The 15,099-nt window shown below is 39.2% G+C and overlaps 2 protein-coding genes across 7 annotated transcripts; one reads left to right on the plus strand and one right to left on the minus strand.

Annotated features, from left to right (window-relative positions):
- Positions 1 to 1,642: 1,642 nt before the first annotated feature.
- Positions 1,643 to 8,990, plus strand: usp39 (ubiquitin specific peptidase 39). 5 transcript variants are annotated; one of them, XM_037777732.1, is made up of 14 exons: positions 1,643 to 1,882; positions 2,946 to 3,024; positions 3,123 to 3,217; positions 3,303 to 3,439; positions 3,900 to 4,052; positions 4,145 to 4,370; positions 4,493 to 4,567; positions 4,856 to 4,923; positions 5,728 to 5,916; positions 6,722 to 6,864; positions 7,646 to 7,781; positions 7,916 to 8,002; positions 8,704 to 8,774; positions 8,806 to 8,990. In XM_037777732.1, exons 1-13 carry the CDS (start codon positions 1,816 to 1,818, stop codon positions 8,755 to 8,757), a joined length of 1,509 nt encoding a protein of 502 aa, XP_037633660.1. In that variant the 5' UTR covers positions 1,643 to 1,815; the 3' UTR covers positions 8,758 to 8,774; positions 8,806 to 8,990. The 5 variants fall into 5 exon arrangements, with proteins under 5 accessions (XP_037633660.1, XP_037633661.1, XP_037633663.1 ...); XM_037777733.1 differs by having other exon boundaries at positions 1,644 to 1,882; positions 2,949 to 3,024; positions 8,704 to 8,990; XM_037777735.1 differs by having other exon boundaries at positions 1,644 to 1,876; positions 2,949 to 3,024; positions 8,704 to 8,990.
- Positions 8,991 to 8,998: 8 nt separating this feature from the next.
- Positions 8,999 to 14,362, minus strand: sftpbb (surfactant protein Bb). 2 transcript variants are annotated; one of them, XM_037777747.1, is made up of 12 exons: positions 14,245 to 14,362; positions 13,887 to 14,135; positions 13,564 to 13,616; positions 12,447 to 12,521; positions 12,058 to 12,180; positions 11,837 to 11,968; positions 11,659 to 11,739; positions 11,394 to 11,577; positions 11,144 to 11,286; positions 10,855 to 10,935; positions 10,010 to 10,120; positions 8,999 to 9,542 (listed from the first exon to the last, which is right to left on the minus strand). In XM_037777747.1, the coding sequence occupies exons 2-12, from the start codon at positions 13,936 to 13,938 to the stop codon at positions 9,504 to 9,506; spliced, it is 1,074 nt and encodes a 357-aa protein (XP_037633675.1). In that variant the 5' UTR covers positions 13,939 to 14,135; positions 14,245 to 14,362; the 3' UTR covers positions 8,999 to 9,503. The 2 variants fall into 2 exon arrangements, with proteins under 2 accessions (XP_037633675.1, XP_037633674.1); XM_037777746.1 differs by having other exon boundaries at positions 11,831 to 11,968.
- Between the last annotated feature and the right edge of the window lie 737 nt (positions 14,363 to 15,099).

Here is a 15,099-nt window from a genome sequence, read left to right on the forward strand (position 1 = left end):
CAAGTAGTAAATACATACAATGAAAAGCATATTAAAAATAAATTATCAATATATCTATATTTACATTTACTAAAAACATCTAAATAAACAGATTACACACACATATGTAAATTAATTATTGTTTTCTGGTGATTAAACAGGCAATGTAATTACCAAAAAATTAATTAAATCACTTTAGATCTCTTACAGTTTCTTCTTGCATACACTAACTAATATTTTAATGATACATTTCATTTCATTTCAAAATTTATTTCGAACATGTAGAATACAAAAAATTAAATAAAATAAAAAATAAAGAATAAGTGGATAGTCAGAAAGAAGTAGTATTCACATACAATGAAAAGCATAATAAAAATAAATTGTCAACACTTGATGCTTTGATTTACATATTCGAAAAGGAGTGAGAAGAAGAATAAACTTATTTAATCCCACACCTTCTCCATAAGTCAATTATTAATTATTAACCAGCTTCCTTATTGAGCCATACATATACTCTAATTAAATTTTCCTAAATTTGTCTAACTATAATTATTATTATTTATAATTATTCTAACTATAATTATTACCTTTAATCTGTGTCATACAGAAATATACATGAATTACTGATATAATTATCCTTATCAAAATATAAATTTGTTATCAATCCAGAATACCAATTCATTACTTATAAATCAACTTAATCACAATACCAATGCATTACTTATAATATAACTTTTCATCATATTGACTATTTGTTATCTTTTCTTATATGCGCAAATTATTATTTGTAATTTACAATTTATAATATACAATATGCACATGCAATACAACCCACAATATATCATAATTAAATATACCAGGTTATGCTTTCACAAAATCAGCAAGTTATTACATAGGTATCTGTGTGTGAATTTAAATCAGATGGGCTGATCTGAAGTGGTCTGTAATCATCTCTGGTTCGGTTGACTGTCAGTATAACAGTATGTGTAGTGAATGTGAAATCATGTCAGGCAGCTGTAGTCTATAACTTCATGTGGAAGCAACAGTGTCTTTTTGTCAGAATCAGAATGATCTTTATTGTCATTATACTCAGGTACAATGAAATGTCGCAGGCTTGTCTCGTTGTAGTTGAGAATTAAAACAAATAAATAAAAGCAGTGATAAAAACAGTAATAGCAGCAAAAAGATAAAACTATTTAACTTAAATTCAAATTTAAGCATTTACAAATTTAAAAAGGTACAAATTTACAGAGGTCAAAAACATCTTTGTTTGTAATAATTTGTAATAATTTGTTGTCTTTGGTAAATATGTATGACTGATGAAGGAAAAGACTGTGACCTAGCTGGGGAAAAATGTCAAATGTGTGTTTTAATTTCACATATTTGATCATCAGAATGATCTTTATTGTCATTATACTCAGGTACAATGAAATTCCGCAGGCTTGTCCTGTTGTAGTTGAGAATTTAAAACAAATAAATAAAAGCACTGATAAGAAATGTCAAATGTGTTTTAATTTCACATATTTGCCTCTTTACATCTTCATCCAGTAGAAGCACATTTTTATTCCGTTCCAATACTTTGCTAAGTATTTCTCCATCTCTATTTCTCTGCTTCACCTGAGGTCATCTGTGTCAACATACAACAAACGATGCTTGTGACAAATGAGCAGACACAAACTCCGGGTTAGTTTTTAGTCTACTATGTTGGAGTAGCGCAACGTCCAACCTGCGTCCGACCACCGTGAGTCTGGAGGCGCACGGTGCTTCATTCATCTCTTCCACATAAAGTTCTGTCTTCTCGGTTGTTTTGACATTAAGCTCACAAAGATAACTGCTATGATGGTTTCTCTGAAGCGAGAGAGAGAGGCTGAAGTGGAGGACGAGGAGGACAGCGAAGGTAGAGGTAACGTTTGTTTACGTTTATGCTACGTTTAGCATGAAGCTAACTGATGCTAACTGATGCTACTAGAGGCTAGGTGAAAGTTTGTTAGATTGTTATGCTTGGTTCAGTCCAGTTACACACAGGCAGGTCAACAAGTAGGACTACAGTGTCATTTTAACTGAGTTAAACTAATGTACCGACCTTCAAATTCACTCAAAGTAAAAATATCAACCTAACAGTCAATGCTAGGTCAGCTAGCATGTTTAGCTAGCTGACATTCAACTGATTCAAGGCAAGGCAGCTTTATGTGTAGAGCACGTTTCATCAACAGGGCAATTCAAAGTGCTCTACATAAACAATCAACAACATTAAGACATAATTAAAACAGTTATAAAAACATTAAAGATTAGAAAATAAAAATGAAAGCTAGGATAGAAGCTAAAATAGAGTATAACACAAGCTCTAGTGCAGTATAAGATCATTATCTGGTTTAATAAAAGGCAGCAGCAGCAAACAGGAAAGTTTTAAGCTTTAATTTAAAAGAACTCAGTGTTGGAGTTGGTCCTGCAGGTTTCTGGGAGCTTGTTGCAGATATTTGGTGCATAAAAACTGAACTTCTGCATGATTAGTTGTGACTCTGGGGACACTAAGCAGACCTGATCCAGATGACCTGAGAGGTCTGGATGGTTCATAACATAGCAGAAGATCAGAAATGTATTTTGGCCCTAAACCATTTAGTGCTTTGTAAACCAGCAGGAGTATTTTGAAATCAATTCTCTGAGAGACAGGGAGCCAGTGTAGAGACCTCAGAACTGGACTGATATGATCCACTTTCTTGGTCTTAGTGAGGACTCTAGCAGCAGCAGGTTCTGAGTCAACTGCAGCTGTCTGATCCATTTTTTTAGGAAGACCAGTAAAGACACTGTTACAGTAGTCAAGTCGGCTGAAGATAATTGCATGGACTAGTTTTTCCAAATCCTGCTGAGACATCAGTCCTCTAATTCTTGCTATATTCTTCAGGTGATAGAAGGCTGTCTATGTAAGTTAACACACTCTGATCGTTTTGTTTCACTTCATGTTGCAGTAGCAGCCAAAATAGGCCGAGGACGTGCACTAGAAGACAGAAGAAGCCGCCACTGTCCTTACCTTGACACCATAAACAGGCAAGTTGAATATGCACAGGTAATGTTAGTGCTAAATGCAAGTTAGCCCTGTCCTCCTCCTCTATAGCTCTACAGCTGATTGTCTGTTTATCCACCAGGAGTGTGCTGGACTTTGACTTCGAGAAACTCTGCTCCATCTCTCTCTCCCACATCAATGTCTACGCCTGCCTTATATGTGGGAAATACTTTCAAGGTAGGTGAATGAGCTGACATTTAACCCAGGGATCAAACACCTTGTTGTGTGCTTGGACTGATTTACACATGCTTTCCTCTTGTAGGTAGAGGACTGAAGTCCCATGCTTACACTCACAGTGTGCAGTTTACCCATCATGTGTTCCTGAATCTGCACACACTCAAGTTTTACTGTCTGCCAGACAACTACGAGATCATTGACTCTTCACTAGAAGATATCACGGTAAGTTAAGTCATGGTGTTACAGGCCGATGGCATGTCATTAAGTATACTTTTGATAGCAAATGTTTAATTCATTTTCATGTTCAGCACCCTCCTTTTACAAAAAGCACACTAAATGTTGTTTTGGGTAGAGCTGACAGGTAAATAATCACTATAATATTGATATTGTGTTATGGTATGCATTATATTTAGGGGTTGTTGAGATGTACAGTATCAGAATCTTAAATGTCATCTGATCTTGGTTTTAAAGATTGCACCACAGTCAAGTCATACAATGTTAATGTTCTTTGTCTGAGACAGCATCATGCTCTGACAGCATAAGTTAGATATTGTTTGAAACTACCAAGGGTCATACTCAGTTTCACATTGTCAAAATTGAGGTGCTGCATCAAAAGTACTGTACTGTACAAACTCTACTTTTGTGTTAGTAATATGTTGACACTTTCTCACTTTTTCTACAGTATGTGCTGAAACCAACTTTCACCAAGCAGCACATTGGCGGGTTGGACAAGCAGGGTAAACTGTACCGAGCCTACGATGGCACAACCTACCTACCAGGCATCGTAGGGCTCAACAACATCAAAGCCAACGACTACGCCAATGTGGTTTTACAGGTATGAATAACTGCTACAGTGGACCTTCTCTGGACTTGGTCATGAAGGTTTTAAACAATCCCAGCCATTTCACGTGTGCCCCTTCTACTTAGGCTTTTTCCAATGTTCCACCGTTGCGAAACTACTTCCTGGAGGAGGAAAACTACATTGGAATCCGCAGGCCGCCGGGGGACATCATGTTCCTCTTGGTGCAGAGGTTTGGTGAGCTGATGCGCAAACTTTGGAATCCGAGAAACTTCAAGGCTCATGTGTCACCACATGAGATGCTGCAGGCTGTTGTGCTGTGCAGCAAGAAGAACTTCCAAATTACCAAGCAAGGTAATGATTTGGTTGCTAGAAACTGTACTATGCTACGTACTGCAGATCTCAAATAGGCTTTAACACATGATGCTCTATGGAGACTGGGTTGTGATGCTGATTGATTGTTTCCTCTTCTGCAGGAGATGCTGTGGACTTCATGACGTGGTTCTTGAATGCTCTGCATGGTGCCCTTGGAGGCACCAAGAAAAAAACATGTGAGTAGGAGGAGAATGAAAGGAGTTTGATCCCAAATTGTTAGGTCATAATATATGCAAATTAAGTCCTTAATGTGATATTCACACAGGTATTTGTTAAGTTAATGGTAAATGTGTCAAGAGACAAAGAACACAGATACAGTTTTATATCAAATGTGAATATTAAATTTTCTTGTTTCTCTAAGGTTGATTTAATTTAATTTTAGCATGTCAAATGTTTCATATATTATTGTTTGTTAGAAAAATGTGAATTAACCTCTGTCCTCATTTGTCTTTCTGCTCCCATAGCAAGCATTACAAAAGCATTTCAAGGCTCCATGCGGATCTTCTCCAAGAAACTTCCACACCCAGATTTAGTGAGTTCCCTGCTTGTGTTATGAATTCATTAATTGACATCTGGAATATAAATGATTTTAATAATAGAATAACTGAGGTTTATTCATAAATATTTTTTTAATTATCTGGCCGGTTTTGTAGATAATGATGGATTCAGTAAGGCTCCTTTTCCTTCTGAATTGATTTTCCTGTCAAAATGAAGGTTAAGTCTAAGCTGATTTTTGGCACATTATTTAACATATGTTACTTAAAACTTTTTCAAAAGATGGGTACAGTGAGTGGGGCCACATTTTCAGCCGTCAGAAATGGTGACCTCATGTTACTAGCTCCTCTGCGGTCACAGAATTCGGTGGTTACAGATTTCGGTGCAACACGGGTTCACGACCTCTACTTCTTCTACTCTTTTTACTGGCGGTTTACAGCCATGCGTAGCCTATAGTGACAACTTCTAACCAAATTACGTTGTAGCCGAATTTATTCGCTCCAAACCAGTTCCTGAAAATGCGCCTAATTCACAGTTTCAAAAAAATTGTGAAATTTCAAAAGTTTGCTGAAAATTTTGTTTGACAATGAATGGAAACACGGCTAATGTTAAATACTTGGTTATGAAATGCAACACGAGGAGGACTAGAAATAGTCTAAAGTGACTGAAGATGTGCAAAGGGCAGAAAGAATATTCTCTATTTCCAGATGCCTTTAAATCTAACTTTGCTAACAGACGATGAATGATTTACTGTGTCACTATTTCAGTTGAATCCCTGTGAAGACACGATTTTACTAGTCCTTTAACAGAATCCAAATCTTCTTTTTTTTCTATTTTTCAGACACCGGAGGAGAAAGAGGCATTGCTCGTGACAGATGAGTACCAGGAGCAGATGTCAGAGTCCACCTTCCTGTTTCTAACCCTCGACCTCCCAACAGCTCCACTGTACAAGGATGAGAAGGAGCAGCTCATTATCCCGCAGGTTCCTCTCTTCAACATCCTGGGCAAGTTCAATGGCAACACAGAGAAGGTACTGCTTGTCTTAAATATAACGTGCAAAACAAGATAAAAGTGAGGAAAAAAGACTTAAATCAATGTTGCAATGCTGTAATCTCAACAGAAAAGCTTTGGTGTTGATGAAGATTTTTTTAGCCCAAAACGGGATGATTATATTTTTAAATATTCACACCCAGCGGCTTTTTTTAGATGGAAAAAATGGTGGGGCAACAACTACTTTGGACAAATGTAAACCCAGAAAAATAACACAATTTTACATAATGCATTATTTCACATTTCCCACACAGTTTAACAGAGGTGATAATATGACTGGGCACATGCCTGTTCTCCTCAATTTGCTGTTCTACTGATTGATTCCCCGTTTCTGTGCGCTGTCAGTTTGGGTAGCTATGTTTCCTCTGCCGAGCAACCCCAATTTTACTACATTGCCCGGCTGCTTTCATGTATGGTAAGATCTTTGAGATCTTGAAAGTCTGTTCTTGACAAGGTACCATCCCCTCCGAACAACAGATACAGGAAGCAAAAGAAGCTTCTTGACAAGTTAGCATATTTTCCTGGAGAACCATGCCACGTTAAATCAGTTTGTTTTTTTACCAGTGGTTTGGTTTATAACATTATCCCGCAACTGGTTGTGTTCAATGAAGAATGAATGAAGTTTTTCTTCAAAAGGCAGACTTTCAAACGTGTGCTGTAAAAGATGGTGACCACAGTTACTATCTTCTTTAAAAGAAATACTAACTTCTGACAACTACCAGCAAATGACAACAACAGTTTTAATTGAGCACCCGTGCATGCTTTCCCGTCTCATTTACATTCAGGAGTACAAAACCTACAAAGAGAATTTTCTCAAAAGGTTCCAGCTGACCAAACTGCCTCCGTACCTCGTCTTTTGCATCAAAAGATTCACCAAGAACAACTTCTTTGTGGAAAAGAACCCCACAATTGTCAACTTCCCCATCACGTAAGTGCAGTTCCTATACTGTAACACAAAATATGTAGCATTGATCTGTGAAGCGCCTGACAGAACCATGAAATGCATGTTGATAATTGTAAAGAATGATTGTTGTTGTTATTATTATTATTAACTCCGCCAAGGCCGAAGGCCTAGGAAGGAGGTTATATTTTCACCGCTGTTGGTTTGTCCGTTTGGCAGATTACTCCAAAAGTCCGCTATGGATTTGAATGAAATTTTTGGAGGGGTGGGTTGTGGCACAATGAACAATCCATTAGATTTTGGTGGCGATCCGGATCATGGTCCGGATTCAGGAATGTTTTAAGCATTACGATCAGCCAGAACATTAACACCTCTGGGTATAACGCATGCGCAGTGTAGCTGATGATGCGTGACCCCACCTTCTTCCTTCAGAGAGAGAGACAGAGAGAGAGCTGGGGGTGGGAGGGAACTTACTGTGAAATTACAGTTGAGTTCGACCAAAGCACACTTGGTGATTATTGGAAAGACTAACGACGCCGGTTTAGGGGAGTTTTATTTTGTTTCTGTCCAGTTAGAATGAAGGGTTTTACGATACTCTGTTACGTAAAGCTGATCTCAACATAAACAAAAATACATGTGGACGATGGCGCAAGCTGAACTGAGAGGGGGGCGAAGGTCTGCGCTCTCCGAGTGCCATTCTAGTTGTATAATGTAACTGTTGTGAGAAGTGATGCCAAGGTTGTGTGTAATTTGTCCTGCGTATGAATATGCACTTGTTCATGTTGTCTCTTTGTATTTGCTTCAACAGGAATGTAGACCTTCGTGAGTACTTGACAGAAGAAGCTCAAGTTACAGAGAAGCACACAACGTACGACCTCGTTGCCAACGTAGTGCATGATGGGAAACCCACTGAGGGAGCGTACAGAATACACGTTCTGCATCATGTAGGTTGCAGCCAGATATTTCTGAAATGATTTCTGGTGGCGTTGGTACAAACAACCTAAAAATGCATCATGTTATGTTTTGACCAGGCCAGTATTATTATATATTCAAATAATCTCTACTTGTGTTTAATCAGGGAACTGGGAAGTGGTATGAGATGCAGGACCTACAGGTGACGGACATTCTCCCCCAGATGATTACGCTGTCGGAGGCCTACATCCAGGCAAGTCCAAGCTCCCACTCATTCTGTGCATGTTGGAAAATGTAAATATTGCACAGGCTTGGATCCATTCGTTTCTGTGCAACATGAAGTGACATAAAAAATGCATCACCTTTCATCTGATGGCACTCATATCACACTCGTATATCTTTCCATTTTTTAAAGGCTATGCTACAGTACAACAGACAGTTGCAGCTTCTGAACTTGCTTGGGAGTAATAGTAGCGATACATATAAAAAGAAAGAAATAGAACAGTATTACTCTTTTCAACATGCATCCTTTCCAATCATAGATGCATAAAAACATTATATAAAAGCTTTAAATAATTTTTGTGCCTTGCATAGATGAATTTAACTGTTGTGTGATGGCCTTTATGTAAAGATATTCATATAAAAGAGTAATGTAAATATACAGTGACTATATTACTATCAAATGAAGAACCAGACCATGAGGAGCTGCTGAAGAGAATTTAAGTAATCTAGTGTTTCAGTGCTGATTTTTGCTAATAAATGTATTTATTGGAGGACTGAATCCTTGTAATTTCTTGGTGAAATTGTAAAAGTTAATGATACAGATTAATAGGACAGAGTATTAGAGGAGGTTCACTATCGGTTGAAATCTTTTTTTCATACCAGATTGCAGTTTTAAATCATTAAGTCTTAGTCTTTGAACATAACAAAGAGTTTTTTTTTTTTCTCTCTTAGATCTGGAAGAGACAAGAGAGTGACGATGACACAAACAACCACACGGGGGTGTAAGCGAGCAAGCATTTCCCTCAGAGTGAATGGCCAGAAGTTCCGTCACCATTTTGGAAATGAACTGGGTATTTAAGTGATTAAAAAAATAACAACGGAATATAGAAATATGTGGCAAAGGAGCATCAGGACTTTTTCTTCATAGCCACAAAATAGCAAATAAATGTAAATGACTCCCATGTTTTTTTCACTGTGTTTTTACTATATGGAAGTTTCCAAATAAACAAACTCCAGGACACGTGTCTCTTTCTGTATGTTGAATTTTAATGCCAAAGCTTTTGATTTTCATTTTGTCTTACGAGTCATATGTATGTGGTTATTTGCAGCATGGATCATAGAACAGCAACAAGATAACAGAAGCATCAGCTATGTTGATTAGTCAGCCGTCCATATAGTCTTTAATACATACAGAGAGCTCATCCTATGTAATGAACGTTTTTTGCAGTTTCCACATTCATAATGACATACATATATAGCAATCTATAGAATATACCGTTCACAAAACTGTTACTGCAGAAACTGATGTTTCAGACTGAATACCAGCCTCAGTCTTGTGACACTTAGTGCAAACCAATGAATATTTATGGCCCATTGCCTGAAATAGCATATGAGGTGGATAAGTTCCCCAAAAAGCAAAAAAAAAAAGTTGCTCAGTGCAATACATTTATCAAATTTGAAAGAGTTGATCAGTGCAATACATTTGTAAAAAGAAAGTAGTTATTTTTGTGCACACAGGCCAGCAGTTTGGTTCAGTGCTTCCACATGTACTTCTTACAGAAGGCCTGGTTCTGCAGATAAAAACAGAAATAGGATGTGAAACACAAATTGAATTAATCACAAAATCACATTTTTTCAAGTAGTCTGCAGATCAGCGTAGGGGAGAAGAGACCCATGTGTGCTTAAATTGTGTCCTTTCAACCAATTTCACATTTTTCAACATTTCTCGATTGACATAATTATGTAAATTTTGGCAAAACCGTCAAAAACCTCATGCCAATCATGCTCGCTGCAGAGAGAGTATCTTGACTCTCCATGCAGACCCTGGTAGTTGGATCGCCTGATTACTATAAATATAGCATTACTTATTCATCATGGAACTAAACATAGAAAACAATCCTGAATCAGTCGGCTAAAATGAAATATCCTTCTCAGGATGTGTGATAATTCGGGTCACCGTTGCTGCAGATGCCAAAAGACGGTTTCATTGAAAAACATAATGCATGTTGTACACTGTAATGTTCTTTATTTAACTTACACCACACAGCTGAGCAGTTTGAATGTCTCTGCACCAGTAGGTCGGTCCCCAAGTGCAACGATTCTTTCCCAGCGGCTCCAACTTCTTCGAGGCAACGCACAGATCAGCTCTCTGCGGGAAAGATGGGGCAAAAGATCACGAGAAAATTAACCAAAGAATATGTGTTCAAGTGGCTACACTGTGACTGCAAATGATGGTAAAATTCATGCCAATCTCTATAAACAGATTCTGTATTCACATGTCGAATCTGTAGGCGTAATTTGTTTCCGTTTGTAGTCCGAGTGGTATTGACCAATCATGTTTGAGCAGGATTTGGTTGAATGCAGGTAAACAGTCCGTGTGGAAAGCCAGAGATTCGGAACGCATTGGACGAAAACAATTCTGGGAACCCACCGGCTATCGTCTGACGATGATTTAGATTTGTATTGGATTTAAATTAGCTTGTAAACTGGCTACTTGTGAAATAATCCAGTTGTACACTTAGTCTCTCAACTCCGTCCCCAGTCTCTCGTCTCAAGTTGCTTATCGGACTGTAAACAATGAGCTGTGCACAGAAAAGGAATTCTTGGCCTGGATATCCGCTGTAGAACCCCAGAAACATAGCCCCTTGCGCCAAGAGGCTTATCCGTCGTCAGACCGATAGCCGATGGGTTCAGAGATTGGTCAGTGCACTAATTTCAGCCCCGGTGAAGGCGTGTAGACCCACTCGCAGCATGACTGCTCCACCATTTCCTGCGGACAAATCCTCTTGTGGATCTGCAATACTGTGTGAAGACTTGTTAATATAAAAGTATCCTCTCTGTCCCTCCAGTGAGACCAGTCATTGTAAAAGAGTTCATTCTTACTTCACATGCATGTGGAAGGTCCATCTGGTTTCCCAAAACCTTCTGCAGTCGGGAGCCGTAGATTCTGGTGAAAGCCTCGCACTGAAAAGAGCAAGAGAGTTGCTTACTTTAATGCAAAGTGACAAAGATTTTCTTTTCTTAGTCTATCTGATTAAAAATGGATTAAATCACTTCATGAAAATCTAAAATTTAAGGACATAAATTCTTTAGTTGTTGTGATTTGTGAATGATTTTTGTTAGTTGGGCGTATTGAGGGATATTTAGTGTTAGCGGGAGCCGAGGGTCAGACCTTGGGGATGGCATTGGGGTGATGGACGCACACAGACTGGAGGAAAGAGGAAGTCTGAGTTTCGGTGGAGTTGACGCCCAGGTGAAGTCGGCTCAGCACAGCCAGCGTGCGGCACGACTCACAATCCGAGGGGAGGAACAACTCTGGGGAATCAGCGGAGCGTTAAACTTGATGGTGGAGGTGTCCAGTTTCAGGTCAAACCGATAAGCAAACAATGCTCAAATGTATACATCATAAACGTGTGACTGACCTGGGCGAGGTTGCTCTTTGAACAAACAGACATGCAAAAGAGTACATATTGTGTGAGGTGCAGCAGACGATAAAAGGAATTCGACAATCTGCACGCCGTATTTTTCGACAAAATCATCACACTCGTCCTTGTAGCTATGTGGTATGAGATCACAGATCTCTTCCATGAGCTTCGTCAAAGCATCCTGCAGGGCAACAGAGAGAAGACATGATGTGATGTATGGCAAGGGATATGTAATACAAAGTGATATGAAAAAAAGAGTCACCTCAGTCATATTTTGGGGCAACAGAGTCTCCAGTTTCTTGATAATATACAAACACAGGGTGCAAGCTGGGTTGAACTCCCCCTAGAAAGAGGATATGATAAGTCATTTATAGAATGAAAATAAAAAGAAAGTTTCATTTCAACTTCCATTTTATCCAGTTCTGCTTTCTCACACTAACGTGGGCGCTGGCGGCTGAGTTGAGTGCAGAGCTGGATTGGTCTTTATTGGTGGCATGGTGGGGAAGTTTCAGCGGTTCCTCCTCCGTGTGGACGGCACAGAGTCCGAAAACCATACAGGTCTCTCCTGGTTTCTACATAAACACATTACCTTGCATTAAAAGGTGATCATTGACGGCCAAAGTGTTAGTACGTGTTTATAAAGAAGCCTAAATAAACTCACCAGATGACCAGGTGTCTGCTGTAGGACTTTGGGCAAATACATCTTCACCTGTGAATCGCACTCTGATGCCCGTTCTCCTGGGAGGCGTTGGCACAGAGCATGCAACGCTTCATATACAGTCTCCTGCAAAAGCACAGTAGTTACTGCATTGTCTATGTTGTGGAAAGAATACTAGGTGTCTACTCTTCTCTCATTGAATCTGTGCTTACAACGGATAACTAACTCAATTTTAAATGTCCATTTTAAGGTTTAACTTTTAAAGACATTAAAGGTATCCCAGCTGCGAGGTGTCTGCCGGATTCCACAAACCCGACACATGTGGTCAGTAGCATAAAGTGAATTGAAAGTGAAGTGAAACTGTACAGTGAGCGAGCCACCAACATCCTCACCTTGGTATCTCTGCTGGAAATCATGTTGGCGGACAGCTGGATGACCTGGCTGCACTCTGAACACATATCCAATGTCTGATAGGGAGAAACAGTGAGATTATTTATTTGGGCTTGAAGACATTCATATCAGCAACATTTTATTCAAGATTCAAGATTGACACCAGCCGATTGCGCAACATTGAGGTCTTTTTCAGAATATGACTATACTTAATGCAAGATGGTAAGTGTTACGATAATTACTAGGGTTGCAATCGATTAGAATATTTAATCGGGATTAATCGCATGAGTGTCCATGATTAATTGCAAATTAATCAAATTTTTTAATCTGTTCAAAATGTACCTTAAAGGGTCAAGTATTTAATTAACTCTTAACATGGGAGTTGGCAAATATGATTGTCCATCCATCTGCAACCGCTTATCCCGTTAGGGGTCGCAAATATGATTGCTTAATGCAAATGTATGTATATATGTATTATTAGAAATCTATTAACAACACAAAACAATGACAAATATTGTCCAGAAACCCTCACAGGTACTGCATTTAACATAAAAAATATGCTCAAATCATAACATGACAAACTGCAGCCCAACAGGCAACAACAGCTGTCAGTGTGTCAGTGTGCTGACTTGACTATGACTTGCCCCAAACTGCATGTGATTATCATAAAGTGGGCATGTCTGTAAAGGGGAGACTCGTGGGTACCCATAGAACCCATTTTCATTCACATATCTTGAGGTCAGAAGTCAAGGGACCCCTTTGAAAATGGCCACGCCAGCTTTTCCTCACCAAAATGTTGCATTAGTTTGGAGCATTATTTACCCTCCTTCACCACAAGCTAGTATGACATGGCAGGAGTTGTCTGTGTTTTCCTTTCCTGTGCTGATTGATGGCTCATTAAGTGGACTTTTTTAAGAGTTAAAGTGCAGAAATGTTTGTTGCTGAAGCCCAGTGACTGTAGCCTGTGTGGCAAAAACAGTATTTTAAACACACACACATGTGCAAAAAGACAGAAGGTCTGTGTGTGTGTGTGTGTGTTTTTCTTTTTTTAAATGAATACAGTATTGGTATATTGGTCTTTGAAACATCTGACAAAACGGTGATCAAAGTCATGCTTACCAGAGATGACTGTGTGATGAGCGACAGAGGGTCTATAATGAGCCTGGAGTCTCCTTTAATAACAGAAAGAGATGACACAGACAGGGATTGGCAGAGAAAGAGAAAGAACATCCATTTTAAAAGGTACAAAAACAAATGAAATATTTCAGCCCTGCTCAGAATAGATCTGATGCACATCCTTTTTTTTTTTTGAGTGCAAGTTCTTGTCATAAATCCCACAACAACACCAGCCTGATCTTTGACAGCAGCATTAATTAATGGCGACTAGTCAGGTGACAGTGATGCGGACATTCAGGTTGTTTTCCGGTAAATGTTGATCTTACCGGGACTCAGAGACACCGTGAGGACCAGCAGGATGAAGCCGCGGGCTGACATGGTGTGAGGGGGCTCAAAGCGAAGATGACAAGCGCAGATGATTTAGTCTATAATAACATCCGTGCTGCTGCTGCAGCTGCTGCTTCTTCTTCTTTGTGGGGTTTTTTAACGGCGGTTGACAAACAGAGTATCAGGAGCATCACTGCCACCTGCTGGTTCAGTCCAGAAGCTGCAACAACAAAACGAGTAGAGGAGAACTGACAGAGGATGTGGAGAAAAAAAAAAACAAAGTCAATCTTTTTGTGTTTTTCCAAAAGAGTAAGAAGGGTAAGATGTTAACCTATGTAGTACTGTATAATGAGATACATTTGTCTTATGATTGTAGGGTGACCAGGTGACCCACTTGTTGCAGCAGCCAGGTTATTAACCAGAACTAGCTGTCGGTCTCACATCACCCCTGTTCTGGCATCCCTTCATTGGCTCCCTGTAAAATTCAGAATCAACTTTAAGATCTTGCTAATTACATTTAAGGCACTGCATGACCTCGCCCCCCAGTTACATTGCTGATCTCCTTGTTCCATATTCGACCTGTCGAACACTTCGAACCTCTAATCTCGGCCTTTTATCCATCCCCTGCTCAAACTGAAAAACAAAAGGTGATCGGGCCTTTTCTGTCTTAGCCCCAACTCTCTGGAATCACCTCCCCAATCTATTAGAGCTGCTGAATCTCTGGACTGTTTTAAGCGGCTTCTAAAACCCCATCTCTATAGGCAAGCCTTTCTATAGGTCTCATCCACATGTGTGTTTGTCTGTTTTTGTTTTTATTCGTTGTTTGTATCTTCTTGAATGTGAATCACTTTGTAACAGTGTTTTTCAAAAGGTGCCATATAAATAAAGCTTTACTTACTTACTTACTTACTTTATGAGGGACTGCACAGCATTTTTATCCCTTGTCCCACGTCCCACGTATTGAGACGATGTCCCACATTTTCATTGGTTCTACTTTTCAAAAGTCAAACCACTGCAGGACAGATGCTTTTTTTTTATTTTTTAAATCTGGCTTTTATCCAATGCTTGTGAAGAAAGCAGGGAAGGCTGTCATCACAGGGTTGTCAAACTGTGTCAAGCTGTGCACACGCAGGTCAAGTGCAGGTTGACCTTTCACCGTCTTTGCTACCCTACGCCCAACGGAGAAAATTGCGATTCACCACAAAGTCACAA

This window comes from Sebastes umbrosus, chromosome 8, assembly GCF_015220745.1.
Source record: "Sebastes umbrosus isolate fSebUmb1 chromosome 8, fSebUmb1.pri, whole genome shotgun sequence".
Lineage (NCBI taxonomy): Eukaryota > Metazoa > Chordata > Actinopteri > Perciformes > Sebastidae > Sebastes > Sebastes umbrosus.

Excerpts from the sequence above, each read along its gene's own strand:
- usp39 (XM_037777732.1), top strand. The coding sequence starts at position 1,816 with ATGATGGTTTCTCTGAAGCGAGAGAGAGAGGCTGAAGTGGAGGACGAG. Across the intron at positions 4,924-5,727 it reads AACTTCCACACCCAGATTTA|ACACCGGAGGAGAAAGAGGC; the intron begins GTGAGTTCCCTG and ends TCTATTTTTCAG. Across the intron at positions 8,003-8,703 it reads TGTCGGAGGCCTACATCCAG|ATCTGGAAGAGACAAGAGAG; the intron begins GCAAGTCCAAGC and ends TTTCTCTCTTAG.
- sftpbb (XM_037777746.1), bottom strand. The coding sequence starts at position 13,938 with ATGTCAGCCCGCGGCTTCATCCTGCTGGTCCTCACGGTGTCTCTGAGT. Across the intron at positions 11,969-12,057 it reads AGCAGACACCTGGTCATCTG|AAACCAGGAGAGACCTGTAT; the intron begins GTGAGTTTATTT and ends GTGTTTATGTAG. Across the intron at positions 9,543-10,009 it reads AAACTGCTCAGCTGTGTGGT|AACCAGGCCTTCTGTAAGAA; the intron begins GTAAGTTAAATA and ends TTTTATCTGCAG.